Consider the following 20,717-nt stretch of genomic DNA (forward strand, 5'->3'; position numbering starts at 1 on the left):
ATGGAAAAGAGAAACATGTAGATGAATAAATATGGTAAAATAATGATGCTAAGATAAAAGTATGAGAGAGTAGACATACAGGTGGAAAGAATGATTTCTTTCTACTTGGTTGGGATGGGGAGGGGAGAAAGACCAGAAGCAGTTATGTTTGAGTTATTCTTTAAAAAGAACTAGAAAGGGAAGGTGTCTGTACCCACATCTGAGACTCCAGAGGTAGGAGGTGGGAGGGAGGGGGCTTTATATGACATGCTAAAGGGTTTGGACTTAATCCTAAGGTCAGTGGGGAGTTATTAAAATTTTAATTAGGGTGGATAACATGATCAGATTAGACGTTTTACATGATCACAACATAGCTAAGAATGGACAAATAGATCATTGAAACAGACTAGAAAGTCCATAAATAGACCTATATATTTATGGCAATTTGGTATGTTATAAAGCTGGTATTTCAAATCTATATGAAAAGGAAATTACATTAAAAGCCAAATATTGTGGAGTCATTCCATTAGGGTTAGAATCCTGATTTCACCAGTTAATATCTGTATGAATTGGGCAAACCACGTAGCCATTTGATGCCTTCTTTGCTTCCCTTTTAAAATGTTTTGTTTAATCCTCAAAACAACCCCAATAAGATGGGGTTGAATTGAACAGTACCTGTTACAAGTAAGTGTTGTTCAATAAATGTTAGTGATTATTGTATTATAATGACAAGTTGGCTATCCATTTGAAAAAAAATAATTAGATTTCTACCTCATATCCTTCATGAGAAAATGTTTCAACTAGATCAAAGTCTAAATATTTTTTAAGCTATGAAAGTATTAGGGAAAAAACAAGAAAAATGTGTATAGGCTCTGAGTAGAATTCTTAAAAGAAGATGAAGAATGTAAAAGCCATAAAAGAAAAGATTGCTAAGTGTGGATACATTAAAATTAGATTTCTCTGTAAAACAACTTCCCCCAAAATTAAGACAAGTGACTGACCAGATTTTCCAATATATATAGCAAGGGTATGAGGAAATGGATAGTCATGTAGTGCTGACAAGAATGCAGATAGGTATAACCATTTCAGACAGCAGTTGGGCAGGATCCATTAAAATAAAAATTGCAGATATCATGTGAGCCCAATTCTATTTTTCGGTTATTTACAGGTATATAGGTGATTTCCTTTAAAATGATCAGTGCATTTGCATCACATGATCAATGTGATGTAAATGCATGATAAATGTGTAAAAAAAATTCACACATGTGTACAAGGAAGTGTATAGAAGGATGTTTACTGCACCACTATTTATAATAGAGAAAAATTGAAAAGAATGTAAATATCCATCAGAAAGCTTTTAACTATGTTATGTCTATACTATGGAATGTCATGAGCATTTAAAAACAATGAGGTAGATTTAAAAATAGGCAAAGGACTTGAACAGACAGTTCTCTGAAGAAGACATATAGATGGCCAAAAAGCCCATGAAAAGATGTTCAACATCACTAATCATTAGGGAAATGCAAATTGAAATCACAATAAGATACCACCTTATACCTATTAGGATGGCTGCTGTTAAGGGTTAATAAACAACAAGTGTTGACGAGGATGTGGAGAAGTTGGAACTGCTGTGTACTGTTGGTGAAAATGTAAAATGGTACAGCTGCAAAAAAAAAAAAAAAAATGGTACAGCTGCTATGGAAAATAGTATGATGGTTCCTCAAAAATTTTTAAATAGAACTACTATGTGATCCAGCAATTCCACTTCTGGGAATATATACAAAAGAATTGAAAGCAGGATCTGGAAGAGATATTTGTACACCCATGTTCATTAGCATCACTATTCACAATAGCCAAGAGGTGGAAGCAATGCAAGTGTCCAAACAGATGAATGCATAACCAAAATGTGGTATATACATGCAATGGAATAGTATGCATTTATATTATTCTGACACATACTACAATATGGATGAACCTTGACATCATTACGCTAAGTGAAATAAGCCAGTCACGAAAAGACAAATACTGTAATTCCACTTATATGAGGTACCTAGAGTAGTCAAACTGGACCAATTAGAACATCCGTATTCCCTTTGCCATTGTGATTATTTCAAACATGGGTGATCAGGGTCAAGCCAAATAGTCTTAAGCAGAGCTCTTACTGGAGAGTTGTTCTTCTGTGGGAGAACTGTTAGATAATATTGGCTTTGCAATTGAGTGACCAGGTGTGCCAATACATTAGAAAAGGCTACCTGGGTTTTACTTTAATTGTATGGCCAAACCTAATCCTAACTAATGTAAGATGTACGTCTCCTAAACCAACATAAATAAAATGGAAAAAGGAAGCTCAATTAACTAAAAAATTAAAATTAAAAAATAAAAAAGCAGAATACACTACTGGAGATCTGTATACTTCACTATATGTAAATTTTAAAAGAAAGAGGAAAAAGAAATGCAGAAGAGGGGAGGGAAGAAGAAATAATGGAAAATAAAAAACTAAGTTGGTAGGGAAAAGTCCAAACACAGTAGTCATGATGAATGAATGTGACTAGGTTAAGTTCCCTTATTAAAAGACAAATGCTCAGATTGGCTATTTTTAAAATCTTGTGGCTATATGGTATTTACAAGATGTGCCTAAATCAGGATGACACAAATCTGTTGGAAATAATGGGAAAATACACTTTCCACAAAACCCAATAACTCCACTCCTAGGAAATCTAACCAAGAGAAATGAAAACTTACATCTACACAGAGACTTGTACACCAATGTTGATACTATCTTTATTCATAATAGATAAGAACTGGAAACAACCCAAGTATCCATCAACAAATAAATGGATAAACTGTGCATTCATACAATGGAATACTATTTGGCAATAAAAAGAATGAACTACTGATACACTAACATGATGAATACAATAACATAGATGAATCTACAGTAACATAGATGAATCTTAATACTGTTAAGCTGAGCAAAAGAATGTATACTGTATGATTCCGTACATATGAAACTCTGGGAAGCACAAACCCAATCTATAGTGATGGAAAGTAAATTGACTGCCTGATGTGGAGGGAGAAGATTGGCTCTTGTAGAGGTACAAGGGAGTTTGGGGGGATGATGGAAATTTTCTGTATTTTGATTGCTGTGATGGCTACTTGGATATATTGATTTGTCAAAAAGCATTGAAATGTGCACAAAATGGGTGCATTTTATTATTTGTAAATTACACCTCAGTAAATTAAAAGATGGGAAAAGGCATGCAAAAATAATATGCTGTTTGAATATGCAATATGGAAAATATTGAGGTTTTCTTTGTAGCCTAACATGGTCAATTTCATGAAAGTTCCATGTACACTTGAAAAGGAGGTACATTCTGTATTATCTGGTATTATCAGGATAAAAGGTTTGATATTTATGCATAAGATCTACCTGATTGTTTAGGTCACCTGTATCCTTACATTTATTTTTGACTCTGATCTGTCTCACACTGGGAGAAATAGAGTTTTCTAATCTTAGTATACTTTGTCTATTTCTCCTTGCATTTCTTAGAGTTTCCACTTGACGGAAGTTGCTACTGTGTTGTTTTGTGCATGGATACTCATAACTGATATTTTTTTTGTGAACTGTAGCCTTTAGCATTATAGTGTATTCTTTTTGTCTCATTTAATGCTCTTTAGCCTGAATTCTACTTTTTCTTATATTAAGAACAGGATCCTTGCTTTCTTTTTCTTTTTCTTTTTTGTAATGCATTTGCCTTATCTACTTTTGCCTGTCCTTTTATTTTTAGCTTTTCTGAATTCCTTACCCCCAAAGTAAGGTGCCCTTGCACAGTTCATCTTGTAGACAGAATTGCTAGAGACTAGTCACTTCTATGTGTTTTGTTTTGTTTCCTTTTCTGAATAGGAGTGTTCCCTCTAGTTGTCCTGTTCCTATTCCACCAATTGTATATTTAGTGTTATAAGGGCAGATAATTCGCCCTCTTGGTGCATAGGTCTCTAGATCAAAAAAAGCCACACCTCCTGATACTGATACTACTACATATACCCCTTGCTGTAGAGATGGCTGTGCTCCACCTAGATATCGTGGACTTTGAGCATGATGTCATGATTGTACAGGACTTTGAGAGTGTCTGTGTGGGGGAGTTGTGTAGTGTATACTTGGCCTGTGGTAGAGAAAGTGAGATCAACATTTGGTAACTAGAAGGGTAGAGTGTAGCAGTTTTTTGTGCTGTTTACCAAATATTTCTGGCTCTCTTGTTTATGGACTCAGGGTAGGATGGCTCTTCTCCACCACCTTTGAAGTTAGGTGTGGCAATGTGAGTGAAGATGACGTATATCATTTCTAGGCAGAGGTTTTAAAAGTCATTATGTAATGAACTATGCTCCCTTTGGCCTGCCTTTCAAATCATGAAAACACAGAGATGGAACCTTGCTTTGCCTGGATCCCACAGAACATCCCAACACTAGGGTAAATGAAAACTAGGCATTTGTTGTTTTAGCCACTGAGATTTGGGTTGGTTTTTTGTTTGTTTTTTACAATAGCATAACTTAGCCTATACCAACTGATAAAGCACATGTTGAAAAGTCTGTGTTAGAACAGTTGGACAAGAAAAAGAAATAAAAGGTATCCAAATTGGAAAAGAAGAAGTAAAATTATCTCTGTTCACATGTGACATGATCTTATGTAGAAAATCCTAAAGAATCCATTTGTAAAATCTGTTACAACTAATTAATGATTTCAACAGAGTTTCAGGATACAAAATCAACATGGAAAAGTCAGTTGCATTTCAGTATGCTAACAATGACCAATCAAAAAAGAAACTAAGGAAACAATCCAATTTGCTATAGCATTAAAAAGAATAAAATACCTAGGAATAAACCTAACTAAGGAGGTGAAAGACTTGTACACTGAAAATTACAAAATGTTGCTAAAAGTAATCAGAGAAGATACAAGAGAATGGGAAGACATTCTGTGCTGTGGATTGGAAGACTCAATAGCAATAAAATGTCCATACTACACAAAGCGATCTATGGATTCAATACAGTCTCTTATCAAAATACCAATAACGTTTGTAGAAATGGAAAGGAAAAAATGCCAAACTGGTGTGGAATCTCAAGGGATCCCGAATAGCCAAAACAATCTTGGAAAGGAAGAACAAAGTTGGAGACCTCATGCTTCCTGATTTCAAAACATACTACAAACCAAAGTAGTAATCAAGACAGTGTTGTACTGACATAAAGACAGATATATAGACCAAATGCAACGATAGAGAGCCCAGAAATAAACCCATACACATACAGCCGTTCCTCCATATTAGCAGGGGATTGGTTCCAGGACCCTCACAGACGCCCAAATCTGTGGATGCTCAAGTCCCTTATATAAAATGGTGATGTATTTGCGTATAACCTATACACATCCTCCCATATACTCTAAACCATCTCTAGATTACTTATAATACCTAATGCAATGTAAATAGTTACCAGTGCACAGCAAATTCAAATTTTGCTTTTTGGAATTTTCTGGAACTTTTTCCCCCAAATATTTTCTATCCCCAGCTGCTTGAATCTACCAGTGCAATACCTTCAGATATGTTGGGCTGACCGTATTGCCAAATGATTCTCTACAAGGGTACAAGACCACACATGGGAAAAGGACAGTCTTTTCAACAAATGGTTCTCAGAAAACTGGATATCCACATGCAAAAGAATGAAGTTAGACTCTTACGCCATATACAAAAATTAACTCAAAGTGGATTAAAGACCTACACACATGACCTAAACTATAAAACTAGAAGAAAACAAGGGAGAAAACTTTAGGACATTGGATTTCACAATGATTTATTGGGTGTGACACCAAAAGCATTGACAACAAAAGCAAAACGAGACAAATGGGACTACATCAAACTTAAAACCCTTTGTGTATCAAAAGAAACAATCAAGAGAGTGGAAGGCAATCTAAGGAATTGGAGAAAATATTTGGAAATCATATATCTGATTAGGGATTAATATCCGGAATTTATAAGGAACTTCAACTCAACAACAAAAAACAGCCTGATTTTAAAAACGGGCAAAAGACTTGAACAGACAATTCTCTGAAGAAGATATACAAATAGCCAACAAGCACATGAAAAAGATGCTCAACATCACTAATCATGAGAAAGGCAAATCAAAACCACAATGAGGTATTACATCTCTCCTGTTAAGGTAGCCACTATCAAAAGAACAGAAAATGAACAAGGGTTGGTGAGGATGGGACCAACATCCTATTAATTGGAACACTTGTGCACTATAGGTAGGAATGTAAAATGGTACAGCTGCTATGGAAAATAGTAGTTTTTGAGGTGGTTCCTCAAAAAAATTATAGAATTACAATATGATCTGGCAATCGTAACTTCTGGTTATATATACAACAGAATTCAAAGCAGAATCTGAAAGAGATATGTGCACACCCATGTTCATTGCAGCATTATTCACAATAACCAAGAGGTGGAAGAAACCCAAATATCCACTTAAAAATGATAAAGATGGCAAATGTAATGTGATGTGTCTTTTACTACAATTAAAAAAACATATTACAAGATCCAAGCGATGCACAGTGAGAAATGAAAGTTTGATGATCAAAGGAAGTTACAGACCCATTAAGAATCACTTCTCTATTTGCTGTAGTCCTGTGGGACTCATGGACACAAGCCCTGTTGGCTTTCAGAGCTAGGTGTTTTAGGGACCCATCCCTGATGTGAGAACCTTAAAAGTTGGGGCACAAGATGTGGGTCCAAACCTTTCACTCCTCAGGGAGAAGGTGGGAATTGGGAGTTCCCCCCAAATTGTATGGCCCTGTACTGAGGGTGAGGTTCATGGTGAGAGTGTGTCTCAGCCTTTCCTACCCATTTTGAGGTGAGTATTTTCTCATCTACTCGATGTGTAGAAGTCGCTAAGCTAGTTTCTGGATTTCTCCCAGAGGAATTGCTCTGTACGTGGCTGTACATTCTGTGTGTCCATGGGAGGAAGGAAGTTCATGAGCCTTCTATGTCACCATCTTGGGCCCTCTTCATAATAAGGAAATTTTTTAATTATAGAAAAATGCAAGGAAGTGCTCAAAAATTGACGGGGACTTGCCAAAAGAAACAGGAACTAGCTTGAAAAGTCTCATGTTGGTCAAATTTGAGACAATTTAAGGATCAAAATTAGTAATGACAGTAGTGGATTATCACATGATTATTTTTAATTTTTATCGATAAATATTTGATGTATAACATTGTAGAAATGTAAGGTGTACAACATGTTCATTTTTAATAAAGAATCCATGTGTCCATAAGATATTAAGAATAAACAAAGAAAATGGGAGAGATGAGGGAGCTTTTTTGTATAGGAATATTACAACTAATAAATGTAGAAGGAAGGATAGAAATATAAAATCATTTACAATCACCATTGTAATAACTGATTTGGGCAAGAATCATCAGTGGATGTCAGAACCATTGGTAAAAAGCTGTAGGGAACAAGATATTTTCAGAACCTCAAAGTATTATCCCATAGATTACTGTACATACCTTTACAATAGAGAAATTTGGCAAACACTGCCTGACCCAAATGATCACACTTGATGTCACTACTGATGAGACAAACTGACATAATGTACATCATGTTGTGGGGTATATAAGGATACATTAATTATGTAGTATTTTTGTCCCCCCAAATTAAAAAAAAAAACTAAATCTAATTATGAGGAAACTGAAATCCAAAGTTTAGGGACATTCTGCAAAACAGTTGGTTTGGAGTCTTAAAAAATGTCAATGTCATAAAAGAAAAAAAAAGGCTAGAGAACTGTTTTTATATTAAAGGAGACTAGGCATGAAAACTAAATGCAATGTGTGATCCTTGATTGTACCCTGAATTAAAAAAATAAGAAACTGTAGAGTTCTCAGAGCTCCTGGTACGAGCATCTTCCCTTGGGTGGATTCTTGGCTTTTCTCCCAGCATGGCCCCCAAACACCAGTCTTCACTTCCACCCCAAGCAAAGAAACCGAAGAAACCGAGACTGACTCCTGCCTCCAAGCCAGAGGAAACGTCTGCTTCTCCGAACTTGACGAACAAAGAAAAAGAACAGCAAGAAGCAATTGAACATATTGATGAAGTACAAAATGAAACAGACAGACTTAACGAACAAGCCAGTGAGGAGATTTTGAAAGTAGAACAGAAATATAGCAAACTCCGCCAACCATTTTTTCAGAAGAGGTCGGAATTGATGGCCCAAATCCCAAATTTTGGGGTAACATTTGTTAACCATCCACAAGTGTCTGCACCGCTTGGGGAGGAGGATGAAGAGGCGCTGCATTATTTGACAAGAGTCAAAGTGACAGAATTTGAAGATATTAACTCAGGTTACAGAATAGATTTTTATTACGATGAAAACCCTTACTTCGAAAATAAAGTTCTCTCCAAAGAATTTCATCTGAATGAGAGTGGTGATCCATCTTCAAAGTCCACTCAAATCAAATGGAAATCCAGAAAGGATTTGACAAAACGTTCAAGTCAAACGCAGCATAAAGCCAGCAGGAAGAGACAGCATGAGGAACCAGCAGGCTTCTTCACCTGGTTTACTGATCATTCTGATGCAGGTGCAGATGAGTTAGGAGAGGTCATCAAAGATGATATTTGGCCAAATCCATTACAGTACTACTTGGTTCCGGATGTGGATGATGAGGAAGGGGAAGGAGAAGAAGATGATGATGATGAAGAGGAAGAAGGATTGGAAGATATTGATGAAGAAGGGGATGCGGATGAAGATGAAGATGATGATGAGGGGGAGGGAGGAGAGTAAGATGAAAGAGAAGATGACTAAAGGAACACTGATGGATTCCAACCTTCCTTTTTAAATTTTCTCCAGTCTCTGGGAGCAAGTTGCAGTCTTTTTCTCTTCTCCTCTTGTGTTCAGGCGCCCTGTTTTTGAGGTCTCTTTTCTCCTTTATACTATGGATCACAACTTATTTGGGGGGAAAATACCTTGAGCAGAATTCAGTGGGAAAAGAATCTCTACCCCTTTCTGTTCTAAATTCATTTTTATCCTTTCCTGTCTCAACAAAAACTTTATGGAATCAACACCACCATTCTCTGTGGGAAAAAAGAAAAACCTGCTCCCTTAGCTCTGCTGGAAGCTGGAGGGTGCTAGGCCCCTGTGTAGTAGTGCATAGAATTCTAGCTTTTTTCCTCCTTTCTCTGTATATTGGGCTCAGAGATTACACTGTCTCTATGTGAATATAGACAATTAGCGTTTACCAACATGTATCTGTCTACTTTCTCTTATTTAAAAAAAGAAAGGGCTTCCCTGGTGGCGCAATGGTTGAGAGTCTGCCTGCCGATGCAGGGGACACGGGTTCGAGCCCTGGTCTGGGAAGATCCCACATGCCGCGGAGCAACTAGGCCCGTGAGCCACAACTACTGAGCCTGCGCGTCTGGAGCCTGTGCTCCGCAACAAGAGAGGCCGTGATAGTGAGAGGCCCGCGCACCGCGATGAAGAGTGGCCCCCGCTTGCCGCAACTGGAGAAAGCCCTCGCACAGAAACGAAGACCCAACACAGCCAAAAATAAATAAATAAATAAATAAATTTAAAAAAAAAAAATGTCAAACTTTAAAAAAAAAAAAAGAAAAAAAAACTTTAAAAAATGGGGTTATAGAAGGTCAGCAAAGGGTGGGTTTGAGATGTTTGGGTGGGTTAAGTGGGCATTTTGACAACATGGCTTCTCCTTTGGCATGTTTAATTGTGATGTTTAACGGACATCCTTGCAATTTAAGATGACACTTTTAAAATAAAATTCTCTCCTAATGATGACTTGAGCCCTACCACTCGATGGGAGAATCAGCAGAACCTGTAGGATCTTATTTGCAATTAACATTCTCTATTGTAATTTTGTCCCTGTTTATTTTTAAATTTTTCTTTTTGTTTCACTGGAAAGGAAAGATGATGTTCAGTTTTAAACGTTAAAATTGTACAAGTTGCTTTGTTACAATAAAACTAAATGTGTACACACACACCAAAAAAAAAGAAACTGTAAAGGATATTATTGGGACAATTGAGGAAATTTAAATAATGGGCTGATTGTAATTGTATTTATGTTAAGTTTCCTTAGAGTGAATAGTATATAGTAGTTGCATGTAAGGATAGCTTTGTTCCTAGGAAATACCTGCTGAATGTTTAGGTGTGAAGGGTCACAATAGCTTCAAGTAACTTTAATGGATTGGGGAAAAACAGATAGATAGACAGATAGATGGAAGAGGGAGGGAGAGAGAGAATGTAGCAAAACATCAACAAATGATATGCCTAAATGAAGGGTATAGGGTGTTTATTTGCCTTTTTTTTTTTGGCTGCATCCTGCAACTTGCAGTTTCCATGACCAGGGATTGAACCCGTGCACTCTGCATTGGCAGGCAGATTCTTAACCACTGTGCCACCAGTGAAGTCCCTTGACTACTGTTAATTGAGTCAAGGGTAGGGCATCTTACCCACAAACATCTAATCTATAGATTGGCAGGGGGTTCATGAGATGGACTGTCTTAAGGAAATGGATCCTCTCTTTGGGGAATTTAGATCTCAAGACATGAAGAGTTGAACAGCTATAGCAAGATTAGAAATCATACATAAAGAAAAGCAGGGATGCACCTGAAACAAGAGTACCAAGATGGCAGAGTCCTGGGATAAGAACTGATCAAAAACTTACTAATGCTGAGAGAGTGACAGCTAGGTCTACACTGGGTCCTAAGGGCCACCCAGTTCCTGAGCCACATTCCACTCTCTGTGAGACCTACATATTCAGCCCTTCTTGTAGTGACAAGTAGGGTTCTTAAACTTCCATGGGGCCCAACTGTGTGTCTGAGGTTCCTGTTTCTCTATGTATCCTTAAAATGTACCTCCAGGTTTCAGTTAGGGTGGTTCCAGTGCAAGTAGCGGGAATCCTAACTCAGTCTACCTTAAACAGTAAGGAAATACATCTCAAATAACAGGAGTTTCAAAGGTAGTGAGCTCTATAAACAGCACTCTCAGGGCTGAAGCTCCATATCTCTCAGTTCTGACCTTCCCCCTCTGTTGGCTTTGTCATCAAAGCCCCCAGTTGGCTGTAAATAGCAGTTGGAGCAACATGTTCCTTGTTCATATCTCTTAGAGAGAAATAGGGTCTCTTCCCCAAACCATGTAATAAAAATCCTGCTCGTCAGCATGATTGTGCCAACTTTGGACAGATGCCAATCTTTGAATGGCCTAAGAAATGCCACATGCAGGGAATTCCCTGGCGGTCCAGTGGTTAGAACTCTGCACTCTCATTGCTGAGGGCCCGGGGTTCAATCCCTGGTTGGGGAACTAAAATCCCACAAGCTGCGCAGCAGGGCCAAAAAACCAAGCCAAAACAAAACAAAATAAAAAAGAAATGCCACAGGCTGATTAGGTTAAGCCAGAATCTCTGAACCAATAAAAGGCAAGGGGATGATATTGGCATGATTGACTTTAACTGCAGCGACCTACTGTTGGAGCTGAAGATAGTCAGCTTTTTCTTAGTGACATGGGATATGTAAGGGAAGATGTGGACTCCTGAACAAAACTGGGATTTTATAAAGAAGGAAGAAGGAAGGAAATGGATGTCCTGAAGGCAGACAATAGTATTCACTACACCTCATTCTCAAACAAACCTGTTGTTTGAGGTGGAACTATACAAGTTGGAACTATGTTTCAGCCTAGAGAGAGTTTCTGAACATTAGTTTTTCTAAGTTTTCCTCAAGTAACCCACTTTAATATTTCTTAATTCTCCTTTAATTTTCCCACGTAAAAATATGTAATACTTATACATTCAAAAGCATACATTTATATTGAGTATATATGATATGTGTATTTAAATGTATACCTTTGAATGTATGAAATACTGTATAACATATATAGATACTATAAAATATTACATACATAGAGTATATTTAAGGGATAAAGAATATTACTAAAATGAACACCCTTGTACATATAACCTAATTTAAGAAAAAGAATATTACCCATAACTTTGACACTTTCTATATAATCCTCTCTGATTACGTTCCCTCCTTCTCTCACCTCCACCCCACCTCTTAGGTAACCACTCTCCTGGATTTTGTATTTGTCATCCTTTTGGTTTACTTTATAGTTTTACCGATTACTTGTATACCTTAACAATATGTTTGTAATGTGTTTGCTTTTGAGTTGCCTATAAATGAAAACATGCTGTATATAGTAATTTTTGTGGTAGAATATACATAACATAAAATTCACCATGTTAACCATTTTCAAGTGTACAGTTCAGTGGCATTAAGTACATTCACACTGTTGTGCAACCATCACCACCGTCCAACTCCAAATTTTTTTGTTTTCTAAAACTGAAACTCTGTACCCATTAAACAAAAACTTCCAATTCCTCCCTTCCCCCAACCCCTATCAATCCTGATTCTATTTTTTGTCTTCATGAATTTGACTACTCTAGTTACCTCATATAAGTGGAATCATATAGTATTTGTCCTTTTGTGACTGGCTTATTTCACTTGGCATAATGTTCAAGATTCATTCACGTTGTAACATGTATCAGAATTTCCTTCCTTTTAAGGTTGAATAATATTCCATTGTATGTATAAGCCACATTTTGTTTATCCATTCATCTGTGGATGGGGCACTTGGGTTGCTTCCACCTTTTGGCCATTGTGAATAATACTGCTATGAATATGGGTGTACAAATACCTGTTCAAGTTTCTGCTTTCAATTCTTTGGGGTATATATCCAGTATATAGTTTTTTGCAACTTTCTCTTTTTTTCTGAGTTATGTTTGTGAGATTCATCCATGTTAGTTTTAGCTTTAGTTCACTCACCTTAATTGCTGTATGATATTTCACTGTGTGAATATTAAACAATTTGTTTATTCATATTTTTGCAGTTTTTAATACTACAAACAGAGCTTTATTCTTTTACATGCCTCCTTGTACATATGTAAAAAAGTATCTGTAGTCCAAGATAATATACTTAGAAGTGAAATTGTGTCATAAGGCATTGTATGTCTTCAAATTATTGAAGATAATATATTCTCAAATTATTCTTTAAGTACTGTACACATTCGTACTCCCATAAATAGTGTGGGAGTTTCTGTTGCTCCACAACCTTATTAGAACTTGTCATTGTCAGTGTAACAGATATTGCCAACTGTCCCAGCATTCACTCTTCCCTTCTTCCTTTAATAATAGGTCTTATGAGTTTTATTTGGGTTGCCCAAGTAGAAATTTTATTTCCCAGCCTTCCTTGCAGTTAGGCATGGCCTACCATTTAAGTTGTAGCCAACAGGGTGTAACTGAAAATGATAAGTATCTCTTCTGGGTTATGACCTTAAAAGGCATGCTCCTTGGGACTTCCCTGACCGTCCAGTGGTTGAGACTCTGCGCTTCCACTGCAGGGGGCGTTAGACCCCTGGTCAGGGAACTAAGATCGCACATGCTGCAGGGCAACTAAGTCCACGTGCCGCAACTGCTGAGCACACACACCACAACTAGAGAGACTGCGCATCATAACGAAGAGCCTGCGCGTCGCAGCTAAGACCTGATATGGCCAAAAATAAATAAATTAATTAATTAAAAAAAATTTTTTTTTAAAAGGTATGCTCCCCTAACCCATTCTACCTCCCCACTGACTAGATGCAGATTTGATGGCAGGAGCCAGAGCAGCCACCTTGAACCCAGAGATGGAAGCTTTAGGTTGAAGATGACAGCTTTGGACTGCTTACCTCTGAATTGTTCTATGAGTGAAAATGAACTTTTGTTTTGCTTACTCCACTGTACTTCAGTGTCTCATTGCTATAGCAGCTTGGACTACTTCCTAATTAATACATTTATTCTTTGATTTTAAAATCATTCCCAATTTTTCCTTGCTCAGAAAGCCTCTGTTTATTCTCTCTCAAAATCTTTGTGGTGGTATTCTTTTTGCATTTGACTGATAATGCTAATCTCCTTTTTATGCCCAGGTCTTTGAATACATTTGCCTGAAAATGGAAGCCCTTCCCCCGGGGAGTGGATATTTGTTGCTTTTGTTTGCTCACATCCACTCCTCCTTTCTAACAGTACCCAGACTTTTTTCTTGGCATATTACACTCAAATTATATGCAGTTGTATTAGGATTTAGATCAGGGTGCCCAGCCTTTTCACTGTAGATGCTGAAGGGAGAATTGGAGAATCCTTCCCCTTGTTAGGGGAAACAGTGACTGAAACCGCCAGCCCTGGCCAGGCAACATAGTAACCACTTGCATGAGTTATCTTAAACAGGAGGTCCTGGTAAGGAACGCAGAACTAACAAGCAACCACCAAATGGAAGAATTCGGGAAAGGTCAAAAGGAGAGAGGAGATGCCAATCCATATGTCCTTCCAACCTCCCAGAATCCTCGCTGGAATTCATTTTGGCCTGGCGATGCGCGAGCCACCAGGAAGGACCCTGAGTCAGAATGATTGGCCAGAGACAACCCGGAAACTAACCCCATTCCCATAAAACCCGAGACTGCAAGCCACGTGGCAGAGAGTCCTCCTGGGTTCCCTTACCCTCCTGCTCTCCACCTTAGTGCCCCTTCCCAATAAAGTCTTGTTTTGTCAGCATGTGTGCCTCCTCAGACAATTCATTTCTGAGTGTTAGACAAGAGTCCACTCCTGGCCCTGGAACAGGTCCCCCTTCCTGCAACACTCTCACCATCCCCTCTATCTGAGAAGGCATTGAGTGGCTAAAGGAAAAAAAAAAAAAAGAGTTTAACCTTGTTTCATACAGCATCCAGAGTTTTGATAGTAGAATAGCTCCTGGATTGGCTTTTTCCTGCTCCTAGACCTAGTTATATGGCCTTCTTGTCTGTTTTGTGACTTCTATAATATCTTTCCAAATATATTTCTTTTAAAGTTTTAGCTGCTGCTATGGATAACATCCAAAGAACTGTAAGGAATCAACTACTCTCAAGTTACAGGCTCTCCTAAACTGTGCAGATCCATTGAGAATGAAGGACTGACCACATGCAATTGAGATTACTTATTAACACCTATGGAGTTTTTTTTTAGGATAAAATGAAGGCGTGACTCCATGGTGATAAGAAGGGAAAGAAGTACTCACGCACACTGCCAAGGTTATATATGACCAGGTTACCCTGAGCCTAGACACTATCCATCCCAAATCTTAAGGGGTCCAATAGCAGATAATCTGCCTCTAGATCCTGTTGTTTAGAATGGTACAAGCTGCAACAGGTAGCAGGGATTTTATTCCACAAAATAATACGCAAGCCACCAGCCAATCAGAATATGGTTTCAAACCACTAACCAATCAAATGTCACCCCCTTGTCCCAGCCCTCACCCAAGTCTCCCTAGTAACAGCAAGAATGAAACATAAGGAAAGAAGGGCAGCTGGATTTTTTTTTTAATATTTATATATTTATTTGGCTGCACCGGGTCTTAGTTGCAGTATGCAAGCCCTTTAAGTTGTGGCATGTGGGATCTAGTTCCCTGAACATGGGTCGAACCCTGGCCCCCCCCCCCTGCATTGGGAGCGCAGAGTCTTATCCACTGGGCCACCAGGAAAGTCCCGGGCAGCTGGATTATAAACCTAACCCAGAGAAGGCTCATGCTGAGTTGATTTTGACAGCATTGACAATTAACAGCTGACCCCCCCCCCCGCCAGAGTTTCCCACACAAAACCGAATCTGTGTGATTTGTGCTATAATTCATCCCTTATTTCATTTTGAATAAGAGCACTTTATGTGTTCATTGTTCTTTACTTTTTGCATTCTAGATTAGTAAAATTAGTCTCTAAAAAATGGGCTTGGGGTTGGTCATATAACGTGAAATCAATGTTACTAAAATGTCATGAGGAGAGTATTACACAAACAATGAGTCTTCTTGTTAGTTCCTTAAGTGTAAGAATGTAGCAGATAGAGGCTTCCCTGATGATGCAGTGGTTAAGAATCCGCCTGCCAATGCAGGGGACACAGGTTCGAGCCCTGGTCTGGGAAGACCCCACGTACTGCGGAGCAACTAAGCCCGTGAGCCACAGCTACTGAGCCCGTATGCCACAACTACTGAAGCCCGCGCGCCTAGAGCCGGTGCTCCACAACAAGAGAAGCCGCTGCAATGAGAAGGCCCTGCTTGCCGCAACTAAAGAAGGCCCGCGCACGGCAACAAAGACCCAACGCAGCCAAAAATAAAATAAATAAATAAATAAATTTATATTTTAAAAAAGAATGTAGCAGACAGGATTTCCTATAGGATCTAGAACAATGATGAAATCTATCTTGAAACAATGAGGGGAACATGGAAGGGCCTGTTTTAAACAGCGTTGCTGTTTCCCTATTAGGTGCCTTGCTGAGGGAGGGTTTCTGGATAGAGGGCCTGGGGCCTGACAGCTAGAACCTACCATGCCAGGTAGGAAAGGAAAAGGCAAAGAGAAAGCTTCCTGCCTTCCTCAACCTAATCTCATCTTTCTTTGTCTTCCGCTACCATCACTTTTCTTCTCCTTCCCACTCTTAAAAACTTTAAAAAAAATTGTGAGGTACAAAACAGAAACAGGAAAGCGCAAAGGATAAATTTACAGCTCAGTAAGTTTTAACAAAGCAAATATTTATGTAATTACCACTTGGTTCAAGAAACAGAACATTATTATCACTTAAAACCCTACTTGTGACCCCTCTTGGTCACTACCCTTTTCCTTCTCCCCAAAGGCAACCACTACCTTCCTTTTTTCTTTTCTTTTTTTTTTTTTAGGCCTCACCGTGTGGCATGCAGGATCTTAGTTCCCCAACCAGGGATTGAATCCGTGCCCCCTGCAATGGGAGTGCAGAACCCTAACCACTGGACCGCCAGGGAAGTCCCTACTTTCACTTTTAAGATTATGATTTAATTTTTTTGTTTGTTTGTTTGTTTATTTATGGCTGTGTTGGGTCTTCGTTTCTGTGCGAGGGCTTTCTCTAGTTGCGGCGGAAGTGGGGACCACTCTTCATTGCGGTGCGCGGGCCTCTCATCGCGGCCTCTCTTGTCGTGGAGCACAGGCTCCAGATGCGCAGGCTCAGTAATTGTGGCTCACGGGCCTAGTTGCTCCGTGGCATGTGGGATCTTCCCAGACCAGGGCTCGAACCCGTGTCCCCTGCATTGGCAGGCAGATTCTCAACCACTGCGCCACCGGGGAAGCCCATGATTTAATTTTGTCTATTTTTGAACCATATGTAAAGTCAATTTTACAGTAAATATTCTTTTGAACTTCCATCTTTCACAATTTTCTTGGAGGTACATTATTATTGAATTATACAAACAGAAAAGTGCACAAATCAAAAGTGGTTCAGCTTGATGAACTTTTCATAAACTGACCATACCTACGTAACAAGCACCCAGATCGAGAAACAGCATTAGCACCTCCCTTTCAGTCACTATCCCTCCACTGTCCTGAATTCTAACACTATATATAAATTTTGTCTATTTTTGAACTTACATATGTGAAAACATATAGCATATATTCTTTTCCGTCTAGCTTCTTTTGCTCAACATTGTGAGATTCATCTGAGTGGTTTCATGTAGTTATAGATCATTCAGTCTCTTTGGTGTTTTGTATTCCATTGTACAAATATACCACAATTTGATTATCTATTCTAGTGTAGGTAGACATTTGTGTTGTTTTCCAGTTTTCAGCCATTACAAATAATGTTGCTGTGAACATTCTTGTACATGTCTTCTGGTGAACATATATATGCATTTCTGTTGGTTATATGTTTAGGAGTCGGATTCCTGGGTCATAGGCTCTGGGGCTGTTCAGCTTTAGTAGATAGTGCCAAATAGTATTTCAGAGTAGTCACCCCAATTTACACTCCCACCAGCAGCATATGAGAATTCCATTTATTCCATACTTTGGCTTGCAGCTGCATAACTCCATTTCTGCCTTCACTATCACATGGCATTCTCTCTGTGTGCTGTCTTCAAATGGCCATCTTATAAGGAGACTACTTGGGCCCATCCTACTCCAGTATGACTTCATCGTAATTAATTACACCTGGGACAACCCTATTTCCAAATAAGGTCACATTCTGAGGTGCTGGGGGTTAGGATTTAAACATCTTTTTTTGGGGGATGGGGGGGGACACAGTTCAACCCATAACAGACATGATAGCAGTGGACATCTGTTCTTGATCTCAGTGGGAAAACTTACAACTTTTTAGCATTAACTGTGATGTTGGTTGTAGTTTTCTTAGTAAATACTCTGTATAAGATTAAGGAAGTTTCCTTTTATTTCTGGCTTGCAAATCTTTTTAAAAATCATAAATGGATATTGAAATTTATGAAATGAAAGAAAACATTTTTTTCTGCATCTAATGAGATGATCATCTGATTTTCTCCTTGTCTGTTCTATAGTAAATTACATTTATTTTTATAGTTTTCAAACAGAATTTCAATTGAAAATATTAAAATTACAAGTGGGATTTCTGAGTTGGGTAATGTTCTGTTTCTTGATCTGTACACAAGTGTGATTGGTTTGTGAAAATTCACTAAGCTGTACACTATGATTTGTAATTTTATGTATATATTTTATATTTCAATAAAAGCTAAAAGAAACACAGCTAAATTCCTATTTGAGAATGAAAAGCTCTTTCTTCCAAAGGAAACTTAGCTGCCCCACTTTCAGCTCACATCCACCTCCTATGAGAGGTGAAGATCTGGGTTATTAAGATGGAAGCAAGGTCAAACCTTTAAGTGGTGCACAGCTGACACATTGACACACTTAAAAGTCTCAGAGTTAGGTAGATTTTTGTTTTGTTTTGTTTTCAGAATTCAGTGTGTATCAGCTTTGTTTTTCAGTGATTCTCTCAAGCCACATGGGTTCATAGTTCGTATTGCATGAGATTGGATTATTTTCTAAATCCAATCTGGTCCTCTCTAGACAATCTTGTTATCTGGCTTTTGCTATCTTTCCTTTGACTGATATTCTCCAACATAAATTCTTCTGCGTTGAATTATTCTAAAGAATTCCCTTTCTTCCCTTTTACAATACCTGCAGGAATTGATGTACTCTTACATTCTGTCTTCAGAATACATCTTCACAGATTTGTTCCTAATTGGATTTTTTGTTAGAATTGAATTAAGTCTATTCACTTAATTTGAGAAGAACTGACATCTTTATAATTTTTCCTCTTTTCATTCAGAACCATGGTAAACCTCTCCATTATTTCAAGTCTAATTTTATTCCACTCGGATATGAGTCTGTACAGTTCTGTAGTTTCCTTTATATAGATTCTGCATATTTCTTATTAGTGTTATTCCTACCTGCTTCATGGTTTTTTGTTATTGTTGCTATTGTGAATGGAACCTTTTTTTTTTTTTTCCATTCAAAAACGAACCCGTAGAGCGATACGATCTCTACCACCGCTCTCAGCTGTGAGACTCTATGGTTCCTTGGCTATATAGGAACATTCTACTCGCCCCTACATTATCCGAACCGGAAGGAAGATGGCAACCGAGAGTGGCCAAGCAAAGGGCCGCTCTATCTTGCCTTTGTTCTCCTCTCGGTGGCTACTGCGCAGGCGTAATCGCCCCGGTACCGTCCCCGCCTTCCCGGTCGCGGGCGCAGCTCGGTAGCGCCGGCGCACTGGCGCGCTCCGTTTACACGCTCCGGGGCCTGTAGGCGCCGCGAGTTCCGGCTGTCGCCGTCGCCGCTGCAGCTCCTGGAGGTCGGTTGCGACGCGTAACGACGCCGGGACGAGCGCTGCGCCTTCTTCTCCGATATGTACCCGAATTGGGGCCGGTATGGCGGGAGCAGCCACTATCCGCCGCCGCCGGTCCCGCCGCCACCGCCGGTGGCGCTTCCTGAGGCCTCGCCGGGGCCCGGGTACTCGAGCTCGACGACTCCCGCGGCCCCCTCCTCTTCTGGCTTCATGAGCTTCCGCGAGCAGCACCTGGCGCAGCTCCAGCAGCTGCAGCAGATGCACCAGAAGCAAATGCAGTGCGTGCTCCAGCCCCATCACCTTCCTCCGCCCCCCCTGCCGCCCCCGCCGGTGATGCCGGGGGCCGGCTACGGGGACTGGCAGCCACCGCCGCCACCGATGCCCCCTCCACCTGGGCCGGCTCTCAGCTATCAGAAGCAGCAGCAGTACAAACACCAGATGCTCCACCACCAACGAGACGGGCCTCCTGGTTTGGTTCCCATGGAGCTGGATTCTCCCCCTGAATCTCCCCCAGTACCGCCGGGGTCTTACATGCCCCCGTCTCAATCTTACATGCCTCCACCTCAGCCACCACCCTCGTACTACCCCCCGGCCTCGTCTCAGCCCTACCTGCCTCCCGCTCAGCCGTCCCCTTCTCAGTCCCCACCTTCCCAGTCCTACCTGGCGCCCACCCCATCTTATTCTTCCTCTTCCTCCTCCTCGCAGTCCTATTTGAGCCATTCCCAGTCCTACTTGCCCTCTTCTCAGGCATCTCCTTCCCGCCCCTCCCAAGGCCATTCTAAATCCCAGCTGCTAGCTCCGCCACCGTCGTCCGCCCCTTCTGGGAATAAGACAACTGTCCAGCAAGAGCGTTTGGAGAGCGGGGCCAAGAACAAGAGTGCTGAACAGCAGCAAGCTGCCCCTGAGCCAGATCCCTCTACGATGACTCCACAGGTAAGAAAACATCTGCCCAAGCTGCGTCTCTCACCTAGAGGGCCCTAAGTGAGCAGGCCTGGGGGCTGTACCCAGCGCTTAGCCTAATTCCGACA

At 39.8% G+C, this 20,717-nt stretch overlaps 2 protein-coding genes across 5 annotated transcripts in view; both read left to right on the plus strand.

Annotated features, from left to right (window-relative positions):
- The first annotated feature begins 53 nt into the window (after window positions 1-53).
- Window positions 54-9,590, plus strand: LOC103015977 (protein SET-like). Its single transcript, XM_057544130.1, has one exon. It carries the CDS (start codon window positions 7,958-7,960, stop codon window positions 8,798-8,800), a length of 843 nt encoding a protein of 280 aa, XP_057400113.1. The 5' UTR covers window positions 54-7,957; the 3' UTR covers window positions 8,801-9,590.
- Window positions 9,591-19,585: 9,995 nt separating this feature from the next.
- Window positions 19,586-20,717, plus strand: part of YLPM1 (YLP motif containing 1) — a 69,082-nt gene continuing 67,950 nt past the window's right edge. For all 4 annotated transcript variants that reach the window (XR_009007406.1, XM_057542309.1, XM_057542310.1 and 1 more), the window contains exon 1: window positions 19,586-20,622. Coding sequence is in view for 3 of the 4 variants with exons in the window: in XM_057542309.1 (XP_057398292.1) it covers window positions 19,750-20,622 (873 nt within the window). In the remaining variant the exon portion in view is untranslated. The remainder of the gene's footprint in view (window positions 20,623-20,717) is intronic.

The sequence above is a fragment of the Balaenoptera acutorostrata genome, chromosome 3, assembly GCF_949987535.1.
Source record: "Balaenoptera acutorostrata chromosome 3, mBalAcu1.1, whole genome shotgun sequence".
Classification (NCBI taxonomy): domain Eukaryota; kingdom Metazoa; phylum Chordata; class Mammalia; order Artiodactyla; family Balaenopteridae; genus Balaenoptera; species Balaenoptera acutorostrata.

Bases quoted from the DNA above. Each gene is read 5' to 3' on its own strand.
- LOC103015977 (XM_057544130.1), top strand. From the start codon at position 7,958: ATGGCCCCCAAACACCAGTCTTCACTTCCACCCCAAGCAAAGAAACCG.